The sequence below is a fragment of the Trichosurus vulpecula genome, chromosome 8, assembly GCF_011100635.1.
Source record: "Trichosurus vulpecula isolate mTriVul1 chromosome 8, mTriVul1.pri, whole genome shotgun sequence".
NCBI lineage: Eukaryota > Metazoa > Chordata > Mammalia > Diprotodontia > Phalangeridae > Trichosurus > Trichosurus vulpecula.
Genome location: NC_050580.1, coordinates 115315250 through 115339379, shown reverse-complemented (window position 1 = coordinate 115339379; position 24130 = coordinate 115315250). Strand labels below are relative to the sequence as shown.

At 38.5% G+C, this 24130-nt stretch overlaps 1 protein-coding gene across 2 annotated transcripts in view; it reads left to right on the top strand.

Moving 5' to 3' along the window:
- Positions 1–22736, top strand: part of HOMER2 (homer scaffold protein 2) — a 160816-nt gene extending 138080 nt beyond the window's left edge. Inside the window, exons 7-9 of one of the 2 annotated variants that reach the window (XM_036735747.1) lie at positions 6771–6881; positions 14693–14773; positions 16664–22736. In XM_036735747.1, the coding sequence (XP_036591642.1) occupies positions 6771–6881; positions 14693–14773; positions 16664–16852 (381 nt within the window). In that variant the 3' untranslated portion in view covers positions 16853–22736. The remainder of the gene's footprint in view (positions 1–6770; positions 6882–14692; positions 14774–16663) is intronic. The other variant, XM_036735746.1, reaches the window with a different exon arrangement.
- The last annotated feature ends 1394 nt before the right edge of the window (positions 22737–24130 follow it).

Genomic DNA, 24130 nt, shown 5'->3' with positions numbered 1-24130 from the left:
GCATGGTAATGCATCAAAAAGACATCTATGCCATCCTCTGCCTATTTTGGTTCCTAGAGAGACCTCTTAGAATTTTAAGCAAATATCTGGTGGAAAGAAGCGCAAGTGATCCCTTCAAAAAAAGAAGAGAAGAGGAAAAAAACAAAGAAATGCTTTTAATTGGAAAAAAGCAGCCCCAGAAGATCATGTCACTGATGTAAAGAAACATTATATGATAATAATCATTTGTATTCTGGCTATTGCCATGTGGAAAGAAGGACAAAATAGGAAGAAGGCAACAGAACCATAACCAAGCTAGAGGTCTTGGGAGCATTCTTCCATTTGGTTCATAACCTCAGTGTTATCCTGTACTCTTTCCTCTCCCTCACTCTATCTAGACTATCAGTTGTTAACTCTTTTTGTTTCTACCTTTACAACATCTCTCATTCTGACCGCACCTCTGCACTAATGAGCGTTACCTTGGTTCAAGCCCTCATCACCTCTCACCTGTATGGCTATCATTTCCTCCTATAGAGAAGCATCATAGTACACTGAAAAGAACACTGGATCTAGAGTCAGAGAACCTGAGTTCTCTGGGTCATGTGATAAATAAGATGGAAGACTAGACCTTTTTTCTTATCCTTTCAACCTCTCCAAAACAGAATTATGGACCAAAGATAAAGAAGCTTCATCTGTCTCCATGATTTAGGATACTGAGAATCCAAAAGAAGGTGAAAAACAAAAAACTAAAGCCATGAATTGACTTCTACACTGAGCTCACTCAGCACCCTTTCCCCATACCCCATGCTACTAGCAATGATGCTGTACCAGCTACTCATATGGGCTTTTAACACAACCTACCCTGTCACTTCACTCTCCCCTCCCTCCTTCCAGTGCCATGGAGATCCTGGCTTTAGGCTGTAGAGGTCTACTTGGGCCAAGACAGATAGCCAATGTTTTCTGCAGCATTCTAAACCAAGGCTGTCCAACCTTAGGTTTTTATTGAAACAATAGACAATATATTTTGATTTGCCATTTTAGTGAGAGCTCTGCAGTAGCTTGGCTTTGTTTACTAAAGCATTTATGTAAATTTCTATGCTTGTAGGAGGGCGCACAAATCTCACTGTAGGCCTCATGTGATCTGTGGGCCTCATTTTGGACAGCCCTGGTCTAAACTCTGAGAGCTCCCTGGGACCACAGAGATCTAGGAACAGAGGGAAAGAAAGGGGCAGGACAGTGTCTGGGCTGGAAATAGAGGTCAACATCATATCCCATCCTTTACCCCCACTGGAGCCTCAGAGACCCCAAATCAGTCCCGTAGCACAGTATGGAAACTCTGAATCCCTGATTGCTGGTCCAGAGAACAGAGGAGCTTTGTGTACCACTCCACTAAGCCTGAAGGAAAGTACTCAGCAATTAACTGGGGCCAGCTCTATTTCCCCCCCAAAGTTAGTTGGGACAGAAGTCTAGGCTGGTGTACTGTGATCTGCTCAGCATAGGAGTGGGCTGAGGCTCTTTGAGATTCAGCCCCCAAGGAAAACATCGTCAGAGGGGACGAAGTTAGGAAATGAGCAATAGGGGAAAACGAGGGAGGAAAAAGATTAGAATTACAAAAGATATCAGGAAGAAAACAAAGATTTTCAACACAAGCAGAGAAACCAACAGGAAAAACATTAAGAACTGAAAGAAATATGGCTTCCCCATCTGGTAAACAAGAACAGGCATCAATGAATAAATACTGCAAAACAAAGAAAGATGATCCGACACTTGATAAGGCAGAGGAACCTGTGGAATTTGAAGAGAACATGGAACCACAACATACTGTGCCCAAGTGGTTTAAAAGAGAAATTAGTATTACGATATCAGAATTTATAACCTTCACCTTCCCTCCACTCCCCCCCGAAATGGGCTGAATAGAAAAACTGGAATCTTCAATAGCAAGTCTCATGAAAGAAACAAAGAGAAAGCAATAGATTAGGGATGAAAATACACAGAAATAGGGGACAATCTAGAAGAAGAGAAACAAAGAAACCCATAATATTTTAAAAATATGCTCACTATGGAAGCAAAAATTACTGACCTCAAAGACTGGCTGTGCAGAGAACCTGAGTTTTAATCCTGTCTCTGCATATACTTCATATATGACTTAGACAAGTCATTTCAAACGCGGAAAGTGTTGGTGGAGTTATGAATTGGTCCAGCCATTCTGGAGAACAATCCAGAACTACACCCAAAGGACTATAAATCTAAGCATACCCTTTGACCCAGCAATACCATTACTTGATCTATATCCCAAAGAGATCACAGAAATGGGAAAAGGACCTATTTGTACAAAAATATTTATAGCAGTTCTTTTTTGTGGTACAAAAAATTGGAAATCAAGGGATGCCCATCAATTGGGGAAAGATTGAACAAGTTGTGGCATATGATTGTGATGGAATCCTTATTGTGCTGAAAGAAATGAAGAGCAGAATGGTTTCAGAAAAACAGGGGAAGTCTTAAATGAACTGATGCAAAATGAAATGAGCAGGAGTAGGAGAACTTTGTACACAGTAACAGCAATATTGTAAGGATGATCAGCTGTGAAAGGTTTAGCTACTCTGATAAACTCAGTGATTCAAGATGATTCCAAAGGTCCTAGGATTAAAAAAATCTTATCCATCTTCTATCCCTTACTCAATAAAATCCAATGACTCCCCAACAGGATAAAATATAAAGTCTAATTCTTAAAGCCTTCATAAACTAATCTCAACTTATCTTTCCAGCCTTGTTCTTCATTATCCCATTTTCTGCCCTCCATGATTCGTACAAACTGAACTTACGTTTATTTTTCTTTCTTATGGTACTCCATCTCTCATCCCATCATCAGCTTCGTCCTGGATAGTGCCCATGCCTGAAATGTATTCCTTTATCTCTACCTCCTAGATTCCCTTTCCTCCTTCAAAGACAAAGTTCAAGCATCACCTTCTACAGTCAGGAAGCCTTTCCTGATTCCCTCCCAACTGCTAGTACCTTCCCTATCTCATATTTAATGACCTTGTGTTTGTTTAGTGTTTATTTTGCTTATGTTTATTCTGTATATACTTATATGTATAGATGTTGTCTTTCCTGATATGATGTAAATTCTTTGACAGAAGAGACTTCATAAATATTTGTTGATTTGTTGAGGGAACATAGGCTTTGGCTGAAAGTAAGCCTTCTTTGTTTTAGAAATGTTCTGTTAATTACTTCCGAGGGATCTATTATGACAAAATTTTTGGAATGATTCCCTAAGCTGAAATGCGTCAGTTGCAAAAATTGTAAGAGCTGTAATGATACACTGTTCAGAAAACAGGGCGCTGATACTCATCTACTAGCAGCTTGCCCTAATGATAGGGAAAGTCACCCAAGTATTTGAACCTCTCATGAGCTGAACTTGAAAACTTAAGATATTACACATCCTAACTCTGTCATCTGTTCTGAATATTTCACTTCCAAGGAGACCTGTAAAAGATTGGGTTCTAAAGGCATTACTTATTTGTAGCATCGTATAAAGATTGCTGGACTTGGAGTCAAGAGGGATCTGGGTTTTACTCCTGCCCCTGATGCTTACTAGCTTGTGGGAAGGTCACTTAAACTCTGAGCCTCCATTTCCTCATCTGTAAAATGTAAAAGAAAAAAAAGCACCTATCTCATTAGTTGAGAGGATCAAATAAGATAATTAATGCTTTGCAAACCTCAAAGCACAGTATAAACATTAGCTATTGCTATTGTCAGCAAAGCTTTGAATTGACCATTTTTACTACCAGCAAAGCTTGTAAGTTAATACAATAACCGAAGGCAACTAGAGGATGAATAGTAGGAAGAAGAATGTAAATGTTCAACGTGGACTACTCCAGTATGGCATACTTGATAGAGTGAGCTTAGAGACAGGAAGACCTGGATTTAAATCCTTCCTTTGACACAAGTTATGTAATTTCTCTGAGCATCAGTTTTCTCGTCTGCAAAATGGGGCTAATAATCCGTGTAGCTCCTATCTCACTGGATTGTTGTGTGACTCAAATTATGTTTTGCGAATTTTAAGGTGCTGTGTGAATGCCAGCCATTGGTATCATTTTGTTGTTCAGTCATTTCCATCATGTCTGACCCTTCATGACCCCATTTGGGATTTTCTTGTCAAAGATATTGGTGTGGTTTGCGCTTTCCTTCATTTTACAGATGAGGAAACTGAGGTAAACAGATTTAAGTAATTTACCTAGGGTCACACAGCTAGTAAGAGTCAGAGGCAAATGAGTCTTCCCAACTCCAGGCTTAGGACTCTATCTACTGTGCCACCTGGCTGCCCATCATTATCATTACTTTAAAAATATTTTTTAGTAATTTAGAAGAATAATTTCCTTGGTTCCCCAAATATCCAGGCATTAGGTGCTAAAAGTTTGATGATTGAAGCCTTTTTGAAAAAAATGTATTGGTGCCTTTTGTTTTTCATACAGCAGATATTTTTCGATATTCCTCCTACCCCAAGAAAATCCTCCCTTGTCAGAAGAGAAAATGGTTGTCTGGTAGCATATAAAGCATTCAGTCCCTCCACCTCTCTCTCTAACTAGAAGGGAGGTGTGTTTAATTGTCAGTCTTCTTCAACTGCCTTTTAGTGTTGATTCTATTGATGTTATTGCAGTGATTGTATTTATCGATCTTTCGCTTCAGCTTTCTTTGCTTGGCATCAGTTCATATGAATCTTCCCATGTTTCTCTGAATTCTTCATACTCATTTTCACAGTGTAATTATATTCTGTTACATTCATATAACACATTTGTCAGCCATTCCTCACTTGATGAGGTGCCCACTTTGTTTCCAACTTTTTGCTACTACAAAAAGATTGCTCTGAATATTTTGGTACGTGTGGGATGTTTCTTTTTGTCTTTATCCTTTTCTTTTCTTTTTTTTTTTTTTTTTTTTTTGCTTTTTGGCAGGGCAATTGGGGTTAAGTGACTTGCCCAAGGTCACACAGCTAGTACATGTGTCAAGTGTCTGAGGCCGGATTTGAACTCGGGTCCTTCTGACTCCAGGGCCGGTGCTCTACTCACTGAGCCCCTGTCTTTACCTTTCTTAGAGTGCGTTCTCAGTAGTGGCATTGCAGAGTGATAGGATATAAACCGTTTAGTGATTTTTCTCACCTAATCCCACAAAAGGTTGGAACTGATTTTACAGTGCATTATTAGTGTGCCTATTTGGTATGTGAATTTTAATTTATCTCTTGGGATTTAGGCATTGACTACTTAGGACAAACTGACCTTAAGAATGCATTGTGCTGGCTTTCGTACAATATATGGTACTCAAGATTTAATTTAACCTCATGCTGTCAGAAGCAAGTGGGTACATGGTCATTAATTTGTTTCTGTGTGGCATATTAGGCAAAGGTTTTCATTCTTGTCTTCTCTACAGTGCTAGCAATAGCCTCACCATGAACAAAAACCTCACCCATGTGAAACAGTAAAATAATCTTAGGGCTCACCTTCAGTACTATAATATTGAAAAGATTTGTGGTTTTATTTACATGAATCCTCTCTCCCACAGAAATGGCAGTTCCTCAACATCTGTTTTTATGAGATGCTGTGGGGAAAAAAAATAGTCAGCAAGTCTCCTAGTAAAGAGATTCTTCATACTTAGCCAGACTGGTCGTCAGAAAGCAGAATCGGTCTGAAAACAGGCCTTTCCAGCTTGGTAGGACCAGTTGTCGCTTGTGTTCTACGGGCATAGCCTTAGGGCTTAATCCAAGACAATGTAACGTGATGTTATATAACAAGACATCATGTTGGATAATGTGATGCGATATGTTATACAGCTAACATTTATATAGCATGTTAAAGTCTGCAAAGTGCTTTACACAGGTTATTTCATTTGGGACTCACAAAAACCCTGTGAGGTAGAGATTATTATCCTTATTTTACAGTTGAAGAAATGGAGCCTGAGAGAGATTAAGTGCCTTGCTCAGGGTCATACAGCGAGAAAGTGTCTGAAGGTGGATTCAAACTCAATTGTTCCTGACTCCCAGTCCAATGTCCTAGCCACTCAGCTACGTGGCTGGATGGACATGAAACCAGATTTATTCAGTCTTATTTTAGTATCTCCCTTTTTGGTGATTCTGGGGAGAAAGGGCTAGGCTATATGTTGACTGATTTAGGAAGGAGAAAGCTTCTTGGAATTTGCCATTTAAAGCTGACTCTACTCTCTCCAAGGAAGAGAGTCCAAGGAGTAGGTCCCCTGTTCAGTAGGGCAATGTCTTTGTTGTGCTCAGAAGTTTAATATCTGTATTGCTCATTTGGAAATCACTCCCTTGCCCTGAGGTGTAGTCAGTAGCATGGTACCATTAGGGTCTTGAGATGAAACAAAATACATTCAGTGCATGAATAAATATAAAATTTTTTTGCCTTAAAAGCAAATAGATTCAAGAGGAAAATAGATATAGTGGGTTGTTGACCCTTGCGTTTGCCTGAATCCTTGAAGAAAACCATCATTTACTAGCTTGCAACAGGAGCATGAAAATAGAAATACAAATTATCCTGAAACTAAGACTTGTTACTAATTATACAGCAGCTGAGCTATAATTACTTAAGGCCTCCCTCAGGTCAGAAGGAGGCAGATAGAGTCCATAGGGGGTTTCAGATAGAGGCTACTCAGTTACATGGGATTGTTTGTAAATGGGTTAGTTAATTTTTTTAAGGGAAGGGCGGGGAGCAGAGCCTGGGATCTTTTGTGTTGCATCAAGACTTAATGAGCATTTCTGTTTTCATATGTGATGTTCACTGAAGATTGAAGAACTGGAAGAACAATGTAATGAGATAAATAAGGAGAAAGAGAGGAATGCGCAGCTGAGCAGGAGACTGGAGGCCCTGGAGTCTGAAATTCAAGAAAAGGAGAGGGTAAGTAAGAACCAGCAGGACAGCAGAATGTTATCTGTGGCCAGCTCTGGTTGGTCAGTATCTGTCTTACTCTGTGAAGGTGCTTGGGGTAGACTTAGAGACAGAGAGAACATTCTCTCCCTGCCCCCTCCAAACCTCTGCCTCTGGTAGTAACTTATGTAGTATATATATAGTAACAGTTTTTGCTTAATGATAAGGTGTTGCATTAGAGGCAATACTACTCAAAATTTTAAAATGCTTTATTGTAAACAGGAAAGGGAAATCATAAGGGACGTATGGTTAAACTGTTTACATTCCTACATGGGAAGATGATATTTGTAACTCATAAGAACTTTCTCATTATTAGGGTAGTTAGAAGGAGTGTGTAGACAGAGGGTACAGGAATGTGCGTGGAATATGAAAGGATGATATCTAAAAAGTAAAATTAAGGTGTGAGAGAGAAATATACTGGGAGAAAGAAAAAGGGAGAGGGAGGTTGGGGTAAATTATCTCACATAAAAGAAGTAAAAAGCTTTTATAATGGTGGGGAAGAGGAGGGAGGTGAGGGGGAGTGAGTGAATCTTACTCTCAACAGAATTGACTCAAAGAGGGAATGACATACACACTCAATTGGGTACTGAAATCTATCTTACTCTACAGGAAAGTAGGAAGGGAAGGGGATAAGAGTAGGGCTGGGGGAGTGATAGAAGGGAGGGCAAATTGGGGGAGAGGGCAATTAGAAACAAAACACTTGAGGAGGGAAAGGGTGAAAGGAAAAAGAATAGAATAAACGGAAGTGGGGGGAATAGAATGGAGGGAAGTACAGTTAGCAATAGTAACTGTGAAAAAATTTTGAAATAAGTTTCTCTGATAAAGGTTTCATTTCTCAAACATATGGAGAACTCAGTCAAATTTATAAAAGTAAGAGCCATTCCCCAATTGATAAATGATCAAAAGATTTAAAAAGTTTTCAGATGAAGTAATCAAAGCTATCTATAAAAATATTCTAACTCACTACTGATTGAAGAAATGCAAATTAAAACAATTCTGAGGTACTATATCATACTAATAGCTAATAAGACAGAAAAGGTAAATGACAAATGTTGGAGAGGGAGTATAGGAAAAATGAGACATTAATGTACTGTTGGTGGAGTTGTGAACTGATTCAACCCTTCTGTAGAGCAATTTGGAACTATGCCCAAAGGGCTATAAAACCAGGCATGCCCTTTGACCTAGCCATACTGCTACTAGCTCTGTATCCCAAAAAAGATAAAAAACAAAAAGGAAAAGGACCTATACATACAAAAATATTTGTAGCAGCACATTTCTGAGGTAAAGAATTAGAAATGAAGGGGATGCCCATCAATTGGGGAATGGCTGAAGAAGTTGTGATATGTGATCACAATGATGGAATACTATCATACTATAAGAAATGATGAGCAGGGTCCTCTCAGAAAAACCTGGAAACACCTGCATGGGCTGATGCAAAGTGAAATATACTGTGTACAAAGTAATAGCAATATGGTAAGATAATCAGCTGTGAATGGCTTAGCTATTCTCAGCAATACAACGATCCAAGACAACTCTGAAGGACTCAGGATGAAAAATGCTATCCATCCCCAGAGAAAGAACTGATGGTGTCTGAATACAGATTGAAGCATCCTTTTTTTTTACTTTTTATTTTTCTTGATATTTTTCCTATGTTTTCTTTCACAACATGACTTATTATGGAAATGTTTTACATGACTACATGTGTATAACCTATGTAGAATTGCTTGCCTTCTCAGTGATGGGCGAGAGGGTAGGAAGGGAGAGAATTTAGAACTCAGAGTTTTAAAAACAAATGTTAAAAATTGTTTTTACATGTGACTGGGGAAAAATAAAATACTAAATAAATGTTTTATTAAGTTAAAGATGTCAAATCAAAGCCATAATTTCACCAAATAATTTAGTATGAGATAATTTTCTGTTTTCTAAAGACTTGTAGGGTGGCCTTTGGGGAAATCTGGCATTTTTTTAAAAAAAATTTGATGTCTGGAACACTTGTTCTGTTCTTACCTCTTAACATCTTAAAGTAGAACTCATCATTGGAGCCAAGAGAGTTGACCAAATTGTGTCATCAATCCTTACTAATAGGCTTTCCTTGTTCTTTTCCTCATCATAACTAAAAAAAGCCCTTTTATTGTCCTTAGAAATTTTTCAAAGCTCCTTGTGGGCATTAGCCCACTTAGCATTATTCTTACAGATTCATGCCATCCATTTTATTCATCCTCTGTTATGCACCCCTCCTCTCCATTCTTTGTACAAACAAAGCCTTTTGAAAATCTGAGCTCATCAGAGAGCCGCCTATGTAATGACACTGTTTTAATTAAGGAACATAAACACATTGAGATTTACCCACAAGAAAGGTTCAGTAAATATTTATTAGTTGATAAAATTGAATTAAACTAGGATAATGATATGGGTTTATAATAAAGCCTACCATAAAATAGTGTTACACCTGAATACCCATAATAGAGAATGCTTTTTGTTTTTAAAATAGAAAGGAGTCTACATTTTTAAAAAAAGTCATATAAGTGGGAAAATTAATTGAATAACGAAGCAATAGATGTTGCTTTTCTTGCTTTCTGTTGCTACCCACTGTCAACATTGCTAGTGTAGTAAACGTTTGGAGATAACGGCACATTCAGAGGCAGCAGCATAATGTAGTGCATAGACAGCCAGCTTCAGAGCCTGGAAGCACTGTGTTCAAGCCCCACCACTGACGTATGCTGGCCCTATGATCCCAGTGCTCTAGGTAAATGTCTAGGGGTGTAAGTTACAGGGAAGGTAACAATGTACACTGGTAGAGAGTTTATTCACCCAGGAATTTCCCAGACCAATTGAGTCGAATTCCAGTCCCTATCCCATAACCCTACATGCACACGTTGGACCAATGAAACCAGAATCTTGCTGGTAGTTGTTCAGTCATTTTAGTTGTGTCTGACTCTTTGTGACCCCATTTGGGAATTTTCTTGGCAACGATATTAGAGTGGTTTGCCGTTTCCTTCTCCAGCTCACTGTACAGATGAGGAAACTGAGGCAAACAGGGTTAAGTGACTTGCCCAGGGTCACACAGCTCATAAATGTCTAAGGCCGAATTTGAACTCGGGAATATGAGTCTTCCTGACTCCAGACCTGGCGCTCTATCCACTGCACCACCTAGTACCCATGTTTAAATATCAGATTCCGAGAGAAACATGAAAAAGGGTGTTCCTACCCTCATAAACCTTTTAATATGTAGTATAGATGATTTTTCCTTCAATGGTCACCTGGTACCTTCAGGGGTTCTTTAAGCAGTTCCTTCTCTTAGATCCAAGTCCAGTCTTATAATTATAACATAGTTAGGTGACTCCTATTGTAGTACTGTAAGAATACAGGATTTTGTGAGTGTGAACATGACATCTAACAGCAGTGGAAAGGAAGCTAACCTTGGAATCATGGGAACTGGGTTCAAATCCAAGCTCTGCCAACTTCTGTCTTGAGGCCTTTCTTTCCTCCTCTGTAAAATGGAGGAATTGGGTTAGATGTCCTCGAAGGTCCCTTTCCATTCTAGATCTAATCCTAAGAGTTGCTATTGGCTGAAAAATTGAGTTTGTTCTTACTCAGACGTTGGACATAAAACCAATGCTAGGCCTTTTCGGCTCTGAACAGAACCTGCATGACCTAATGCTCCATTGACATACCCTTCCAGAGCTCCAGACCTCCTTCACCCAAGGAGGCATTTAATGGAGGTCAGGCATATCTCGTTTTTTCAGAAAATCCTTTTCCCGCTGTATGAAATTCTACTAGCAGAGTTTTAGTCCTTTGGTTTGAATTTATCACTATTAAAAATGCAAATCTTCCTGGGAAGGGTCTAGGCTTAGTAATCAAGTGTGATTTTTTGTAATGGCCCAAAGAGTGGAATTGCATGTGGGTCTGAGGAGAGGGAGAAGGGCACCATTCAGGAGACAAAGAAGACAGAAAGCTAAAAGCAGTAAGCACTAAAGACAGCCTTCTATCTGTTTTCTTGGTGTTGTCCCTGCTATCCCAGTGGCACTGTGAATGATGGCATTTGGGACTCAGTAATAACAGTAATTCTGGAACAACCTAAAGTATCTTCAAAAGCTCTCCCTCACATTAGGGTAATGATCTGTATACAGCCTTGTTCTTCTGTCATGTGAGGGTAAGCCAGAGTTGGACTATCCCAGTGAATATGCCCCATTGACTTTTTATATTTTGGTGGAGGAAGGAAGAAGAGGAGAAAATTTAAGTTAACAGCCCTTTGGCTGGACATAAATGGGAGTTTGTGAGTATGCCTGAGAAGGTACTGTGACAGTGAATGTGTAAAACAAGCTATGTTGCAAGAAGATGAAGAGAACCAAAGGACAACTGGAAAATGTTCCATCTTAGTGATATGAAAATGGCAATTTATTAACTCAACAAACCAATCAACTCAACAAATTCAAGGTCAGATTCTCATCAGTGAAGTAAGATCAAATTTCAGAGCTCTCCAGAATGACTTTAGAAAAGAATTTCTCCCCAGAAATGTTTTGCAAGGTCAGAGAGACAAGGAAATTAGTATCATCAAATTCACTGAGTTCCTGGACATTAGCTACATCCTATCTCTTTAACGTTATGTGACCTCAAAGAAGGAAGTTTTTAGAATTTATGTTTTGGTCTGTTCTGTAACTTTAGGGCTTGCCCCATGGAGTTCTCGTTTGCTCTTTAATTTTAAAAAAATTCTATTTATAGCTTTTATTTTTATATCACCTTCATTTCCAAATTTATCCTTCCCCTTTCTGCTACCCAAAGAATCATCCTTTACAATAAATGAATGAATGAACCAACCAAAAAGAGGGAGAAAGCAGTTTAACAAAACTAAGCAAGACATCAACTGAGTCTGAGAACATATGTAATTTTCTATATCCATAGTCCCTCCGCCTCTACTAAGAAAGGAAGCAGATTTTTTTCATTTTTTTAATTCAATTTGATCATTATAATTATATAACATTCAGTTTCTCTTTTTGTATTCTTTCCATTTAGGTTGTTATAGTTATGTGTGTCATTTTCATGGATTTACTTTTTTTCTACATCAGTTCATATAATTCCTCTTATGTTTCTCCAAATTTTTTATATTCATCATTTCCTATGGCACATTAACACTTGTTATATTCATATACCATAGTTTGTTTAGTCCCCAGTTGATGGGCATCTATTTTGTTTCTTTTCATTGCTACCACAGAAAATACTGCTATGAATATTTTGGTGTATGTGGAATATTTCTTCCTATCTTTGACTTCCTTGGGATATGTACCTAGCAATGCGATATGTGGGTCAAAGAGAATGGACATTTTAATTCCAAATACCTTTCCAGAATGGTTGGGCAAATGTAGTGCTTCACCAACAGTGTATCAGTGTGTTCGTCTTTTCATAGCCCCTCCAGCATTGAGTATATGTCAATTTGCTGGGTTTGATTTCCCCCTGCACTTTAAATATTAATAATAGATCACATTTATACAGTACTTTTCTCCCATGATTCCTGTAAAGTAAAAGTGCCCTTTCCTCTTCTTGATCTGCTCCATGGAAAGCATTTGATGTCAGTCCTACTTTACTTTGATTTAAATGTCTAGATTTTCCCTTTCTTAGGAGTATTTGCATTTTAAGCCTCACCTTTAATTGTAAAGTGAAGCCTATATGCTGTTTTTAAAAAAAAATAAAAAGAGCTCTTACATCATGGTATCAACTTTTTCAGCAGTCATGGGAAGTTTTGAAAAGGAAATCAGCATTTTATTTTTAGTTTGATTATGGGATTAAACTCCCTTCTTTAGGAAAAACTACCCCTAACAGCTAAGTCATGCTAACATACATAGGCTCTTAAATGTAGGTTACCTATTGAATTAGCGAATAGATTGAATAAGACTTTATTTTTTAGTAGGAGATAATTTAGAGTAAGACATATATCTTTGTAGGAATAAAATACTCATAGAATTATAAGATTTTTTTTTTAAAGGCTGAGTTCCCCCTTCTGGCAGCTAAAGAAAGAAGGGATTGATCAAAGTTTTAAGTTCCTCTTTGCAGTGTTAGTGGATAAGTTCCTTTTTTTCTGGAGCTAGAGTCTAGGTTGAGTAATGGAATCTTGGCAACTAGAAGATGGGGGAGGGGAGTGATGGCTAACCCCAGCCACAAGTTCCCCTTTATAGTGAGCTTTCTGGTTACTAAAGGCATCACCTGTAGGGCAAGGACTTCTGGGGTAATCTCACTTTGACAGCTAGATGTTGCCAACAGTACAAAGAGAGCCTGAGTGAAACAAACTGGCCAGATGACCTGCCTTGTCCAATTGAATTATATTTAAAACAAGTTTCTGGAATTTTTTTATTCCTATATTCTATTATAAAAATCAGCCTCTGTAAATCACTCTTTGTCTCTGAGGTCAGATGACCTCAGATATACAAATGCTGGCTTTAAAAATTAAATGGTAACTGCTCAGTAACTTTGTACCTCAGTTTCTTCTTATTTCAGGTAATTTTAACAGTTTGTGGTGTTTTATTTGGGAAAATACTTTCCTTAAAATCCAACAATTAGCAACCATTTCTGGTGCAAGATGTGGGAGACAGAAAGTTGCTAGTTTTAGCTTTGAAAAACCCCTTCTGATGAGGTTACTACCAGCGTTCTTGTTATTTCTATTTAAGAATAGAACTAATGTAAAATTGGCTTAATTTTATGTTGGCTGGTAGTTAGAAATTGGGGCACCAAGGTAAGCACAGCAGACACTGGTCTCAGACACTTACTAGGTATGTGACCCTAGGTAAGTCACTTAATCCTGTTTGCCTCATGCAATTTCTTCATCTGTAAAATGAGCTAGAGAAGGAAATGGCAAACGACTGTTTTTGCCAACAAAACCCCAAATGGGTTCACAAAGAGTTCAACACAACTGAAAATGACTGAACAAAAAGTTAGAAAATAATTCTGACTTTGTAAATTTAGAATTTTATTGTTCCTCTCATTGAAAAGATAATTTAGTTCTAATTGCGTTAGTTTGGCATCCAAACTCAACTCATGATGATGGCTATTTATTTCTTTTTAAAAAGTGCATTTATTTAAAATTATTTTAAAAAATATTCAATTACTTAGTTTGTTAATTAAAAAACTTGTGATATTATAGACATTTAAATTACTCTTTAAGTTGTTTTTTACCTTGCCCACTTTTTCCTTTTTTTTTTGAAGGGGGAAAGGCAGGGCAATTGGGTTAAGGTGACTTGCCCAAGGTCACACAGCTAGCAAGTGTGTCAAGTGTCTGAGGCCAGATTTGAACTCAGGTCCTCCTTACTCCAGGGCCGGTACTCTACTCACTGCACCACCTAGCTGCCCCACTTGCCCACATTTTCCAATGTATCCATCTCCTTTCTTTCCTCCTTCCATTCCCACAGAGCTATCCTTATAACACAGAATAAAAGGAAAATAAGACAACTCAACAAAATTAAGTAGCACTTCTAAAAAGTCCTAGATTGTATGGGTGTTTCACACCTATAATCCCTTTACCTTGTCTATGAAGCTTCTAAGAAGTTTAAAGCTAATGAAAAAATGTGATAGAATACAACCTACCCTTATGATACACAATCTAGCCTTAGTAAACCCTACATAAAAATATTCACCCTACCCTTATCTTTAGGGTTGGTTGCTATGTTAACGTTTTATAGTTACTCTGATTTTGTCAATAACTGTGAAAAGTGGTCACTGGCAAAAATAACTTTTCTGAGTTATGGTTTTCATGTTTCTTTCCTTTTCATTTCCTGTTCCATTTTTTCCAACAGGAGTTGAAAGATCTGCGAAAACAAGGTGAAATCATACCTCAGCTCATGTCGGAATGTGATTTTGTCACAGAGAAATTAGAGGTACTGGTCAGAAACATCTATCAGAGGACATTGGGGAAGGCACTTGTTTTATTAGTATCTTCTAGCTTCACTTCATTTAGCTTCCTAGATGAAGAAGGTTAGAATTTTTTAATTCAGAGGAAGTGAATAGTGATTGTATACCTGGTACTTTGCCCCCAGAATTTAAACGCAATAGGATTTGTCTTTCGGTTGTTGTTGTTTTAATCCTGTTTTAAGAAGGCTTCTCCTTAATTTGAGGGCAGAGTCCAAAACTCACTACATCAGATTTATGTAGGCCTAATGTAAATTTCAGTAGCAACATAAAAGGTGACTATTCCAGATATAGTAGTAGTTTTATTCCAAGTTACATCAGGAACCTATTTAAGCAACAAACTCTCCTTTTGAAATAAATGCCTCTGCTGCCGGTTAATAAATAGTTTCTGGGCATATTCCCAAAATAACCACACTTTACAAATCCACAGGACAAAATATTATGAAACATCTAATTTGATACTAAGAGGGGGCACAGTTTAAACCCAGGTAAGAAAAGTCACCAAAATTGAGTCACTGTGATCAAGCAACCTTTACAGATTCCAGGAGATTTTCCCAAGTAATCTTTATTGACCAAATTTATTTCCAGGGGTGAGGCATAATATTTGTAAAGTGCTTAGCACAGTGCCTGGCACATAGTAGGTGCTTTTATAAATGCTAGCTGTCATTATAATTATCATTGTGATGATGATGCTGATGATGATAACGATGATGGTGATGAGAGTCTCTTCAGAAACATAGCCACAGGTGATGGTAATGATGAGATCTCATGTTGGGGTCTCATGAGACTGGACATTTTGGGTTCCACAATATGTGTTTCCAGCTTTTCATGGAGTATTAAAAAAAAAAAATCAGACAAGAGCAGCTTTGGAATTCTGAGGTGGGATGTCATATCCTTTATTTGGGGGTTTCGTTTCTCTCAAAAAATAGCAATGATGTCTGCCTTCTTGACCTCTCAAGATTATACAGTCAATAATCTCTTCTTGTTGGGATTTACCTTGGCCCTTTGAAAAATGTCATTCAGTCAACCTACAAGCATTTAGTAAGCAAGTACTGTCAGGTCACTGTGGATACAAAAACAAAAGCAAAGCAACCCTGGCCCTCAAGGAACTTCATTCCAGTGGAAGACACAAGATGCACATATATAGGTATATACAAAGCAATTATAAAGTAAATAAAGGTAACTTTGAGGCGGAAGGGGCACTAGCAGTGGTTGTGGAAGGGAAGGAAAGTTGCTTGAGCTCAGCCTAGAGGGAAAATAGTGATTCCAAGAGGCAGAGGTGGAGAGAGAATGCAATCCAGGCATGGAGGACAGCCAGGCTTGGGGCAGGCAATGAGTGTCCTGTTTTAGAGACCACAAAAAGGCCATTTTGGTTGGACCACAGAGTATATGAATGGGAGTAATGTGTAAAACAGCTGAGAAGGTAGGATGGAGCCAGATTGTACAAACCTTTATATATTAAACAGAGAAGTTTCTATTTCATCTTGGTTGTAATATGGGGCCACTAGAGTTTATTGAGCCCCAGGGCAGGGGTGGGGGAAGATGTGGTGGCTTGGTTAAAGCTGGGTTTAAGAAAAATCACTTTGACAACAGTATGGAGGATAGGTTGCAAAGGGAAAAGACTCAAGACCAGGAGACTAATTAGGAAACTATTATAACAGTCCAAGTGAGAGGTGATGAACATCTAAACGAGGACGGTGATTGCAGGTATGGAGAAATTGGGTTCCATTTAACCATGATTTCTTTCCTGGTCCCCACATCTGCAAATAATTGAGACTGGAATGCTATTGGATGTCTTTGTCATTGATGGTGCCTGTGATTACTAATCTTCCTGACTCTTCTTTTTGCTTTCATTCCAGGCTTCTGAGAGAGAAAATCAAAATCTCGAAGATAAAGTGAGGTCTTTAAGGACAGACATCGAGGAGAGTAAACACAGACAGCGCCACCTAAAAATGGAACTCAAGAACTTTTTGGAGGTCCTTGATGGGAAGATCGATGACTTGCATGATTTTCGGCGAGGGCTCTCCAAACTGGGAACAGAAAATTAGGGTGCAAATTGTGATCTAGGCTCCAGGAGTTTGATGTTTGTTAACCCTGAATGTGTGTATTACAAAATAGGAACAGGAAGTACACCTTGTCTGCATTTTTTTGTAAATAGAGGCTCAGAGTTTGTTGTATTTTACAAACAATTGTGCTGCTCACTAACTTCTGTCCAGAATAGAAACCTCTTGCTTCTCTGGACTTGTGGACAGGTGGAGGATCCTGCCTCAGGAATCAGGAACTAGGTTTATGTTAAATGCATATGCAGTTAGTCAGTACAGGGACATTTATATTTCTTAAGGACTGTTGCAACCATAGAAACACGAAGTATTTTCTAATCCAACTACCGATATTCTAAGCAACATGCAATTTCATTCTTTTTTGTTAAGTGGGATTGGAATTAGTTGGGATTCCTAATGTCATTGATCAGAAATATGATAGGGTGATTTCTGCTCTGGTGCATTTTGGATTAGATGATTCTGAGGTCCTTTCCAAGTCTATGATTTTCAACAGGTGTACATCTAAAACTCATCGTGTATGAGTGTAGTGAATCCCTCATGGTAGATGTTGTGATGCTTTAAAAAATGAATTCATGGAGTCTTTATGAGGAGAAAGGGAATCAGGTTTTTAAGAAACATAGGTATGTCCTCTAAATAAGTGCACCATTTGCACATGTCACACATCATGTGGTCTGCAGGACTGCAAAACAATTTTCCTTTTAATTATTTTTAACTTACAAGTGGACAACTATGATATATAAGCAACAGACCATGAAGGCTGGGCCTATGTGAAGAGTGGTATTGTAATCCAATAAAACTTACAATAAATTTCATCTGGCACATATTTAATTTATATGTACATTATATATAATATATAATTGTATACCATTCAGTTGGATGGGGTGTGTGTGTAGACATATACATGTATATATACACATACATACATAAATGCATATATGTGTGTGATATACACACACACACACACACATATAACTAATAACCTAATTACCATTCAGCTGGATGCTGTCACACACACATGCACACGCATACACACACCATCCAGCTGAATGGTAATAGGGGATAAATAGTAGGCAATTCATTTAAATGTCTAATATTACTTTTTCCACAGCCAAACCAAACCATTTCTGGGGTCAAAGGAAAGTGTGAGGGAATTAGGTAAATTAGGAACCTGCTGATCCTAGGAATTCCAGGTGAATATATATATGACTTCCCTTCTCCAGTGGGGGACACCTACAGCACAGATGTTCTGGGAGCCATAGGATGCCAGGTGCCCCTAGGTCTAAGTGTAGGAGCCAGGAGTCCTTGGGTGCCTTGACTTAAGTCAAGGTGCCTCTTTATTTAGGTGCAAGGTTCACACCAGGGCAAATTCCAGTTCTAGGCTAGAAACAATTGGAGGGGGGGAAAGGGAGAAGCATGAATAAAGCTTTTCCCTTCTAGCTACCATCTCTCCTTTCTTAGGGCTACCTCTCAGATCTCTGTTACAGATGTGGAAGAACTCAGAGCATCTTTCTCTTCTTCCCCTTCTATTCTTCCCTCAACGGAAGGGAGGGGCCTGAGGGGCAAAACAAAAACTGTGTCCCTCCCCCTACTCTTACCATCCTTCCTGCAGATGGCTTTAGGTTCTCTCATTAGAGGACGTTTTCTTGTCTCCAAAATACCTCCCTCACATTGCCTGAAGTTGTACCAACTAGACATTTATTTGTGTTATCCAGCACATGTGGGGTGGGAGTTAAAAGGGGGCTATCCCATAATCCCACTAACCCACTTTAAGTGGAGACTCAGTACCCTACAGCTTAGATGGGAGAGAAGGGCAGAGATAGCTGTAATGAGGTCTTGGAGGAAACATCCGGAAAACTTGGAGTTTTCTCAGGTTGTACCAAGCTCATGGTATGTTTCAGAGGAAAGGTGCCTGTATCTGCCTTTGCCCCTGGGCCATAAATAAATATTTTCAGAGCTTGGGAGTAGCCATGCCTTGTTTCACCTAGAGCCCTATATAAAAGAAGGGGTTATTGTGCCCAAATGGCAATCTTCCCTAAGGAAGGCTTATTGCCACTCCTTGAACACCAGTGGGTGGGAGAGAATTGTGCATTTAGAGTCTAGGATGGAGGCCAGCAGAAGTCTCTGTCACCAGTCACTGTCAATGAAGGCCTTCCTAGAGAATACCATTAAAGTTGTTCAGACCTCAGAACCAATAGAGGCGTTGGTTCAGATTTCCAGAATAGAAATAGCTTATAAATTACTTTGAAATATGCCATCTGCCCCAACTCAGAAACAAATGACCAATGTGGAACAACACAAAGGAAGATCTTTTTTTTATTCAAAAGTATTTATTTCCACCAATTTTTATCCACAGCTGAATATTACAGTGACTATTACAAGTATTTTCCTATAAACAAAGGTGTAGTTTACAGATTTGTTCAAAATGGAAAAATATTCTTTATCAGTAGTATTTCATCTATGATATCTGATACACCCCCTGAATATCATTGAAACTCCTTCAGAGAGAGGCTGCTCCACAAAGGAAGATCTTGACGGAACATATTGTGGTCCCACATTAAAGCCATTTAATAAACATTGGTTAAGGACAAGGTGTTATGGGAATAAGGTGTGGGAACATCTTCTGTGGTAAAAAGTGAGCTTAATGCAGTCTGAGGGAGGGAAAAAACTTCAAGCACCTATTGATCAATCCTGTTTTTCTTTGAGAATTGCCTCAATGTTTTCTTGCTTTAAGAAAAAAAAACCTCTGAGGAAAAAAAATCAAATGAAGTTCTGTAGCAATTGAATGAGTAGTTAGTGTCTGATAGACTGTGGTGTATTGGAGTTAGTGTGATAGGGTAAAGATTATGAGAATGACCCTTTAAGTTGGTTCTAGTATTGACTCATGAAATAGTGTTGTAGCACTTTTCCTCAGAGTAGCCTTAAAGCTCTTATTTCTCATCAGTATGGATTGAATCAAAAAACAAATTTTTTGGACTAAGAAGCTTTGCCTTAGGTTTCATTTTCAGTGAAATATATAGTAAGGACAAAATTCTCCTAGATGTATTGAGATCCAAATGATATCGGACTACCTACAAGGCTTAGAAATAAGGTTTTTTAGATTCAACATGGAGACTCCGCTGTCAGCCTTGGTTCATCCTTTCTTCTCTGTCTGTAAAACACGGTGCCGTGCCCAAAGAGAATAAAATGATACGGATTCATGAGGCTCCTCAGAATGAAAGAAAAGTTACCTTCAGTGGTCAAGAGGGTCACGATGAAGGATTGCTGAGAGTGTGTGCACAAAAATAAAGTGGATGCGGATGAGACAGTGTGATCTGGCTTCCAAGGGTTTGGGGAAACAGTTGTGACAATAGTCCTTTATGTTTGCATGGTGTTTTGCAGTCCTTTCACATCTCCAGGCTCATTTGATCCTTATAATAGCCCCTCTATGGGGGGGGGGGAGAGAACAGGGATCCTCATCCCCATTTAACAGAGAAGGAAATTGATGCTCAAAAATTTGTGACCTCCCTTAGTGGTAGAGCCAGAGCTATAAGACTGGTCTTCTCTTGGTCCAGTCCTATTTTCCATGACAACATCCTGCCTTTCTGTTAAAAATCTATCAGGCTCACAGGTGATTTTTTTTTTCATAACCTGATTTGAGCTATAAAAACAATTTTGTTTTGAGCATATAACTATTGCTCTGGCCACTGTCCACAGCAAGGAAGAACAAGTAACCATCCCATTCTAGTTATATTAATAACAATGAATATATTTAGGTTTTTTTTTTCTTGAAGATTTGCATTTGATCACAGGTATCACCACAGGAAAGCACTGGCTAGGTCCCTACTGTGAAATGAAAGTTTTGTGAATATCACTTTTTAAAAAAAAAAGAAATATAGTTTATATTTATGTATAGCATCCCTTTGGGTGCCTTTGCCTCCCCTCTTCAACTCTTCAAAGTCTGAAAGGGGATTTGATCCCTTAAACAGGTATTACTAGCAGAACAATTTATTTAACATAAAATTATTAGTCTTAACCTTAGAAATATGAATAGGATTCTTTCTCAAGAATTTCCTAATTCTTCCCCTCATGTGGATTTTAGTCAGTGTCTTACAATTTTTTAAGCCATTCTAGTATCACCTTAAAATGAAGAACTGTTTTAATTTAATTAATTTAATTTAATACTTAAATGTAATGGTTACCTCATAGCACATCAATAAATCCTCATGAAAGGCAGTTGGCTCTCCTCTCATAGCCATTAGGTTGGCATTCGTTATGATTGACAATCTATGAAGAAGTGGGCCTTTGGGGAACTCTTGGTTAGCAGGCAATAACCAGGCACTTGAGGAGGACATAGAAATTTTGCCTTCCCAAAACATGAAGAGCTATCCAGTTTCCTTTGTGTGCTATGCTGTGGCATCTTTGGCCACCCCTCTGTGGGTACATATAGTTGGACCTGTAAATGTTGGATTGTAAGAACCATTTTGACAGGCAGACCCTGAAAACAGAAGGCCAATAGGAGATTAAGGATTTAGCTCATGATTTTCTATTTCTCTTTCATTAAGGGAACAACACGGATGCTGTTAGATTTCAAAGTACCTTCCTGTACAACTAGATGTTGCTGGTTGTTTATTTTTAGTTATGTGACTCTTGGCTGAATTTGTTGTTTGCACTACATTTGAAAGCACAGATGGTTTAAATGGAGAACACTCATCAAGGTGCCTGTGTATTTTTGAGTTACGCACATGATATCAGATCCCTTTTTCTTGATCAAGTGGTTACCAAAAGAAAATTTATTTATACTGTTTTTCTACTTGTGTTTATGTATCTATGTGTGTGTTGTATATATGTCCCTTAAATACCTCTCATGGTAGCATCTATGACATAAACACCTAAGAAAATGTTTTTTATTTTCAGTTTAAATACTGGTCAGCAATAATTTTTAGCCATAGACCAGCTATGAGAATGGCTATTCGAAAAGACTTTTGAGCTATAATCCTGGGGAGGAGAGTATGAATAACTTAGGGAAGAAGGGGATGAGGGAGGGTTGTTAGGGTGGGGCAAGGCATTCTGTATTTATAAGAGAAGTTTTCTTTTTTTTTTTCTCCCTAATGGATAGTTGAGAGACAGAGCTGGCCTCAAATCGGGGTTCAAGTTTTGCCTAGGCAACCTTCTAAGACTATATGAGTTGCCAAGAAGGTGATAACCTGCATTGGCAGAGAAAGTTCCCTTACCCTGTACTAATGAAAATCAAAGGTCCTGTCCCTAATAGGTTAATACTGCATAATATGCTCTGCAAATTATTTACGAGAGGAAGAGTTTTATCAATTGTGTGTGGGCTTCCCCTCCCCCTTTCATTTAGATGTAATTCTACAGAATTTAACTCTTTTTAAACCTTCATCAACAATAATCAACTTCTTGTGACCAACCACAGGGTTTTTAGACCTGTCAAGAGACTTTGGTAATAAAGAGAGTTTCCAAATCTGCTTTTTTGCTACTATGAATAAAAATTTATCAAATAATTGAGAACATTGTCAATATACAATGATGGGGCAACATGGTCACACCTCAATTGTCATTTGTAACCTCTTTTAATATACTTAATATATGAAGAAACATGCTGAAGTATTTGGTTGGGTTGTTTAAGTCTTTTATGTTGTCACCTGTGTGCCATTAACCAATAGACATTTCTCGCATCAAACACAAGAATTTAACAGTAAATGCAGATGGGGTCAATTGGTTTACCGGTAGCAGTAAAGGCTGTTTTTTATATATGTGTGTAATTTAAGAACAAAAAAGAACACTTTTCCTTTAAGAACTTATATACCTTTGTGATTTTTATCTGATTTTCTTGTATCATATAGAGTTGTTTTATGTAAAAATATATAGTTTAAGTAAAATGTCTGTGTCTGTTTCTTTTCTTTTTTTCCATAAGTAAGGGATATCTCAGATCTGCATGGATTTTGGGTCTCATCTTTGGGCCATCTATCCAAGGTCATCCCCAAAGTTTGGTTGCTTTCCTCAGGTCTCTATACTATGGTATAACGAAGGCTGCTCTGGCTTTAAAAGCAGGTTCCCACCCACCCTCCCCCCCGCCCCCCCAAAATTTAAAAAGCAGGTTCCCCGTGTTAGATGATGCTCTGTTGGACCAGCACACTTTCTCAACCATCAGTTCTTCCAAAGCATAAGGTAAGTTCGTTTTGGAACTTCGTTTTTCCATCTTGCCTCCCTTCTGGCACGATTAGAGGGGGAGGTTCTTTTCTTCCTTAGGGGCTATCCTTGTCACTCAGTAACACAGAGTTGTTCCTTGAAACTTAAAGACTTTGAGGATCCTGCACCTCCTCCAGAGAATTGAGAGATAAGGCTAGGCTGCCCTTTCTTTTAGGGCAGCCAGGTAGCACAACAGATAGAGCACTGGGCCTGAAGTCAGGAAGACTCATCTTCCAAAGTTCAAATCTAGCCTCAGACACTGACTAGCTGTGTGACCCTGGGCAAGTCACTTAACCCTGTTTGCTGAAGTTCCTCATCTGTAAAATAAGCTGGAGAAGGAATGGCAACTCCAGTATCTTTGCAAAAAAAAAATCCCGAAATGGGGTCACAATGAGTGGTTCATGAATGAACAACAACAAAAGCCCTTCCTTCAAAGAATGATTCAAGGGAATATATAGGTCTCCTTGCCCTCTTTCCCATTACCCAACCAACCAAATTTTATCAGCTCCCAGATATATTATTTAGTTATATGTGAATATACCTAGATTCCAGTTGTACTTGAGACAGGGTTTTTTGACTTTAAAAAAAAAATCAGTTTCAAGAAGAAGGGTTGAAGGAAACAGTCATTTATTAAATGCTTACTATTTGCCTGGCATTGTCCTAAGTAGTGGGAAAACAAAAGCAAAAGGAAAGACAGTTCCAGGCCTCCAGGAGCTTACATTCTAATGAGAGAAGAAGCTGCACAAAAGATGCAAAGTGGAGGTGGGAAGAAGTAAGGTATCTGGTGGGGATATAGGGTAGTTTGAAGTTTGGAAGCTGCCTGGAGGAGAATGAAGGTTTGCCTGGGCCCCTCCCCAAAATAGTGTCTTCTTGGATGGCTTTCTAGAAAGACTTGGTCTTCACCAATCTATTTAGCCTTCCCTATTTTCTATTACTGACAGGAAATAGTGCTTACCTGTCTATGTTTAGGTTGTTTGAAAATAAAGCATCATCCATGGAATTTTGAGATACACATATCCATCACCTCCTGGTGGCACATACATAAATTGCAGTGCCAGTCTGTAAACTGTGCTGACTTAT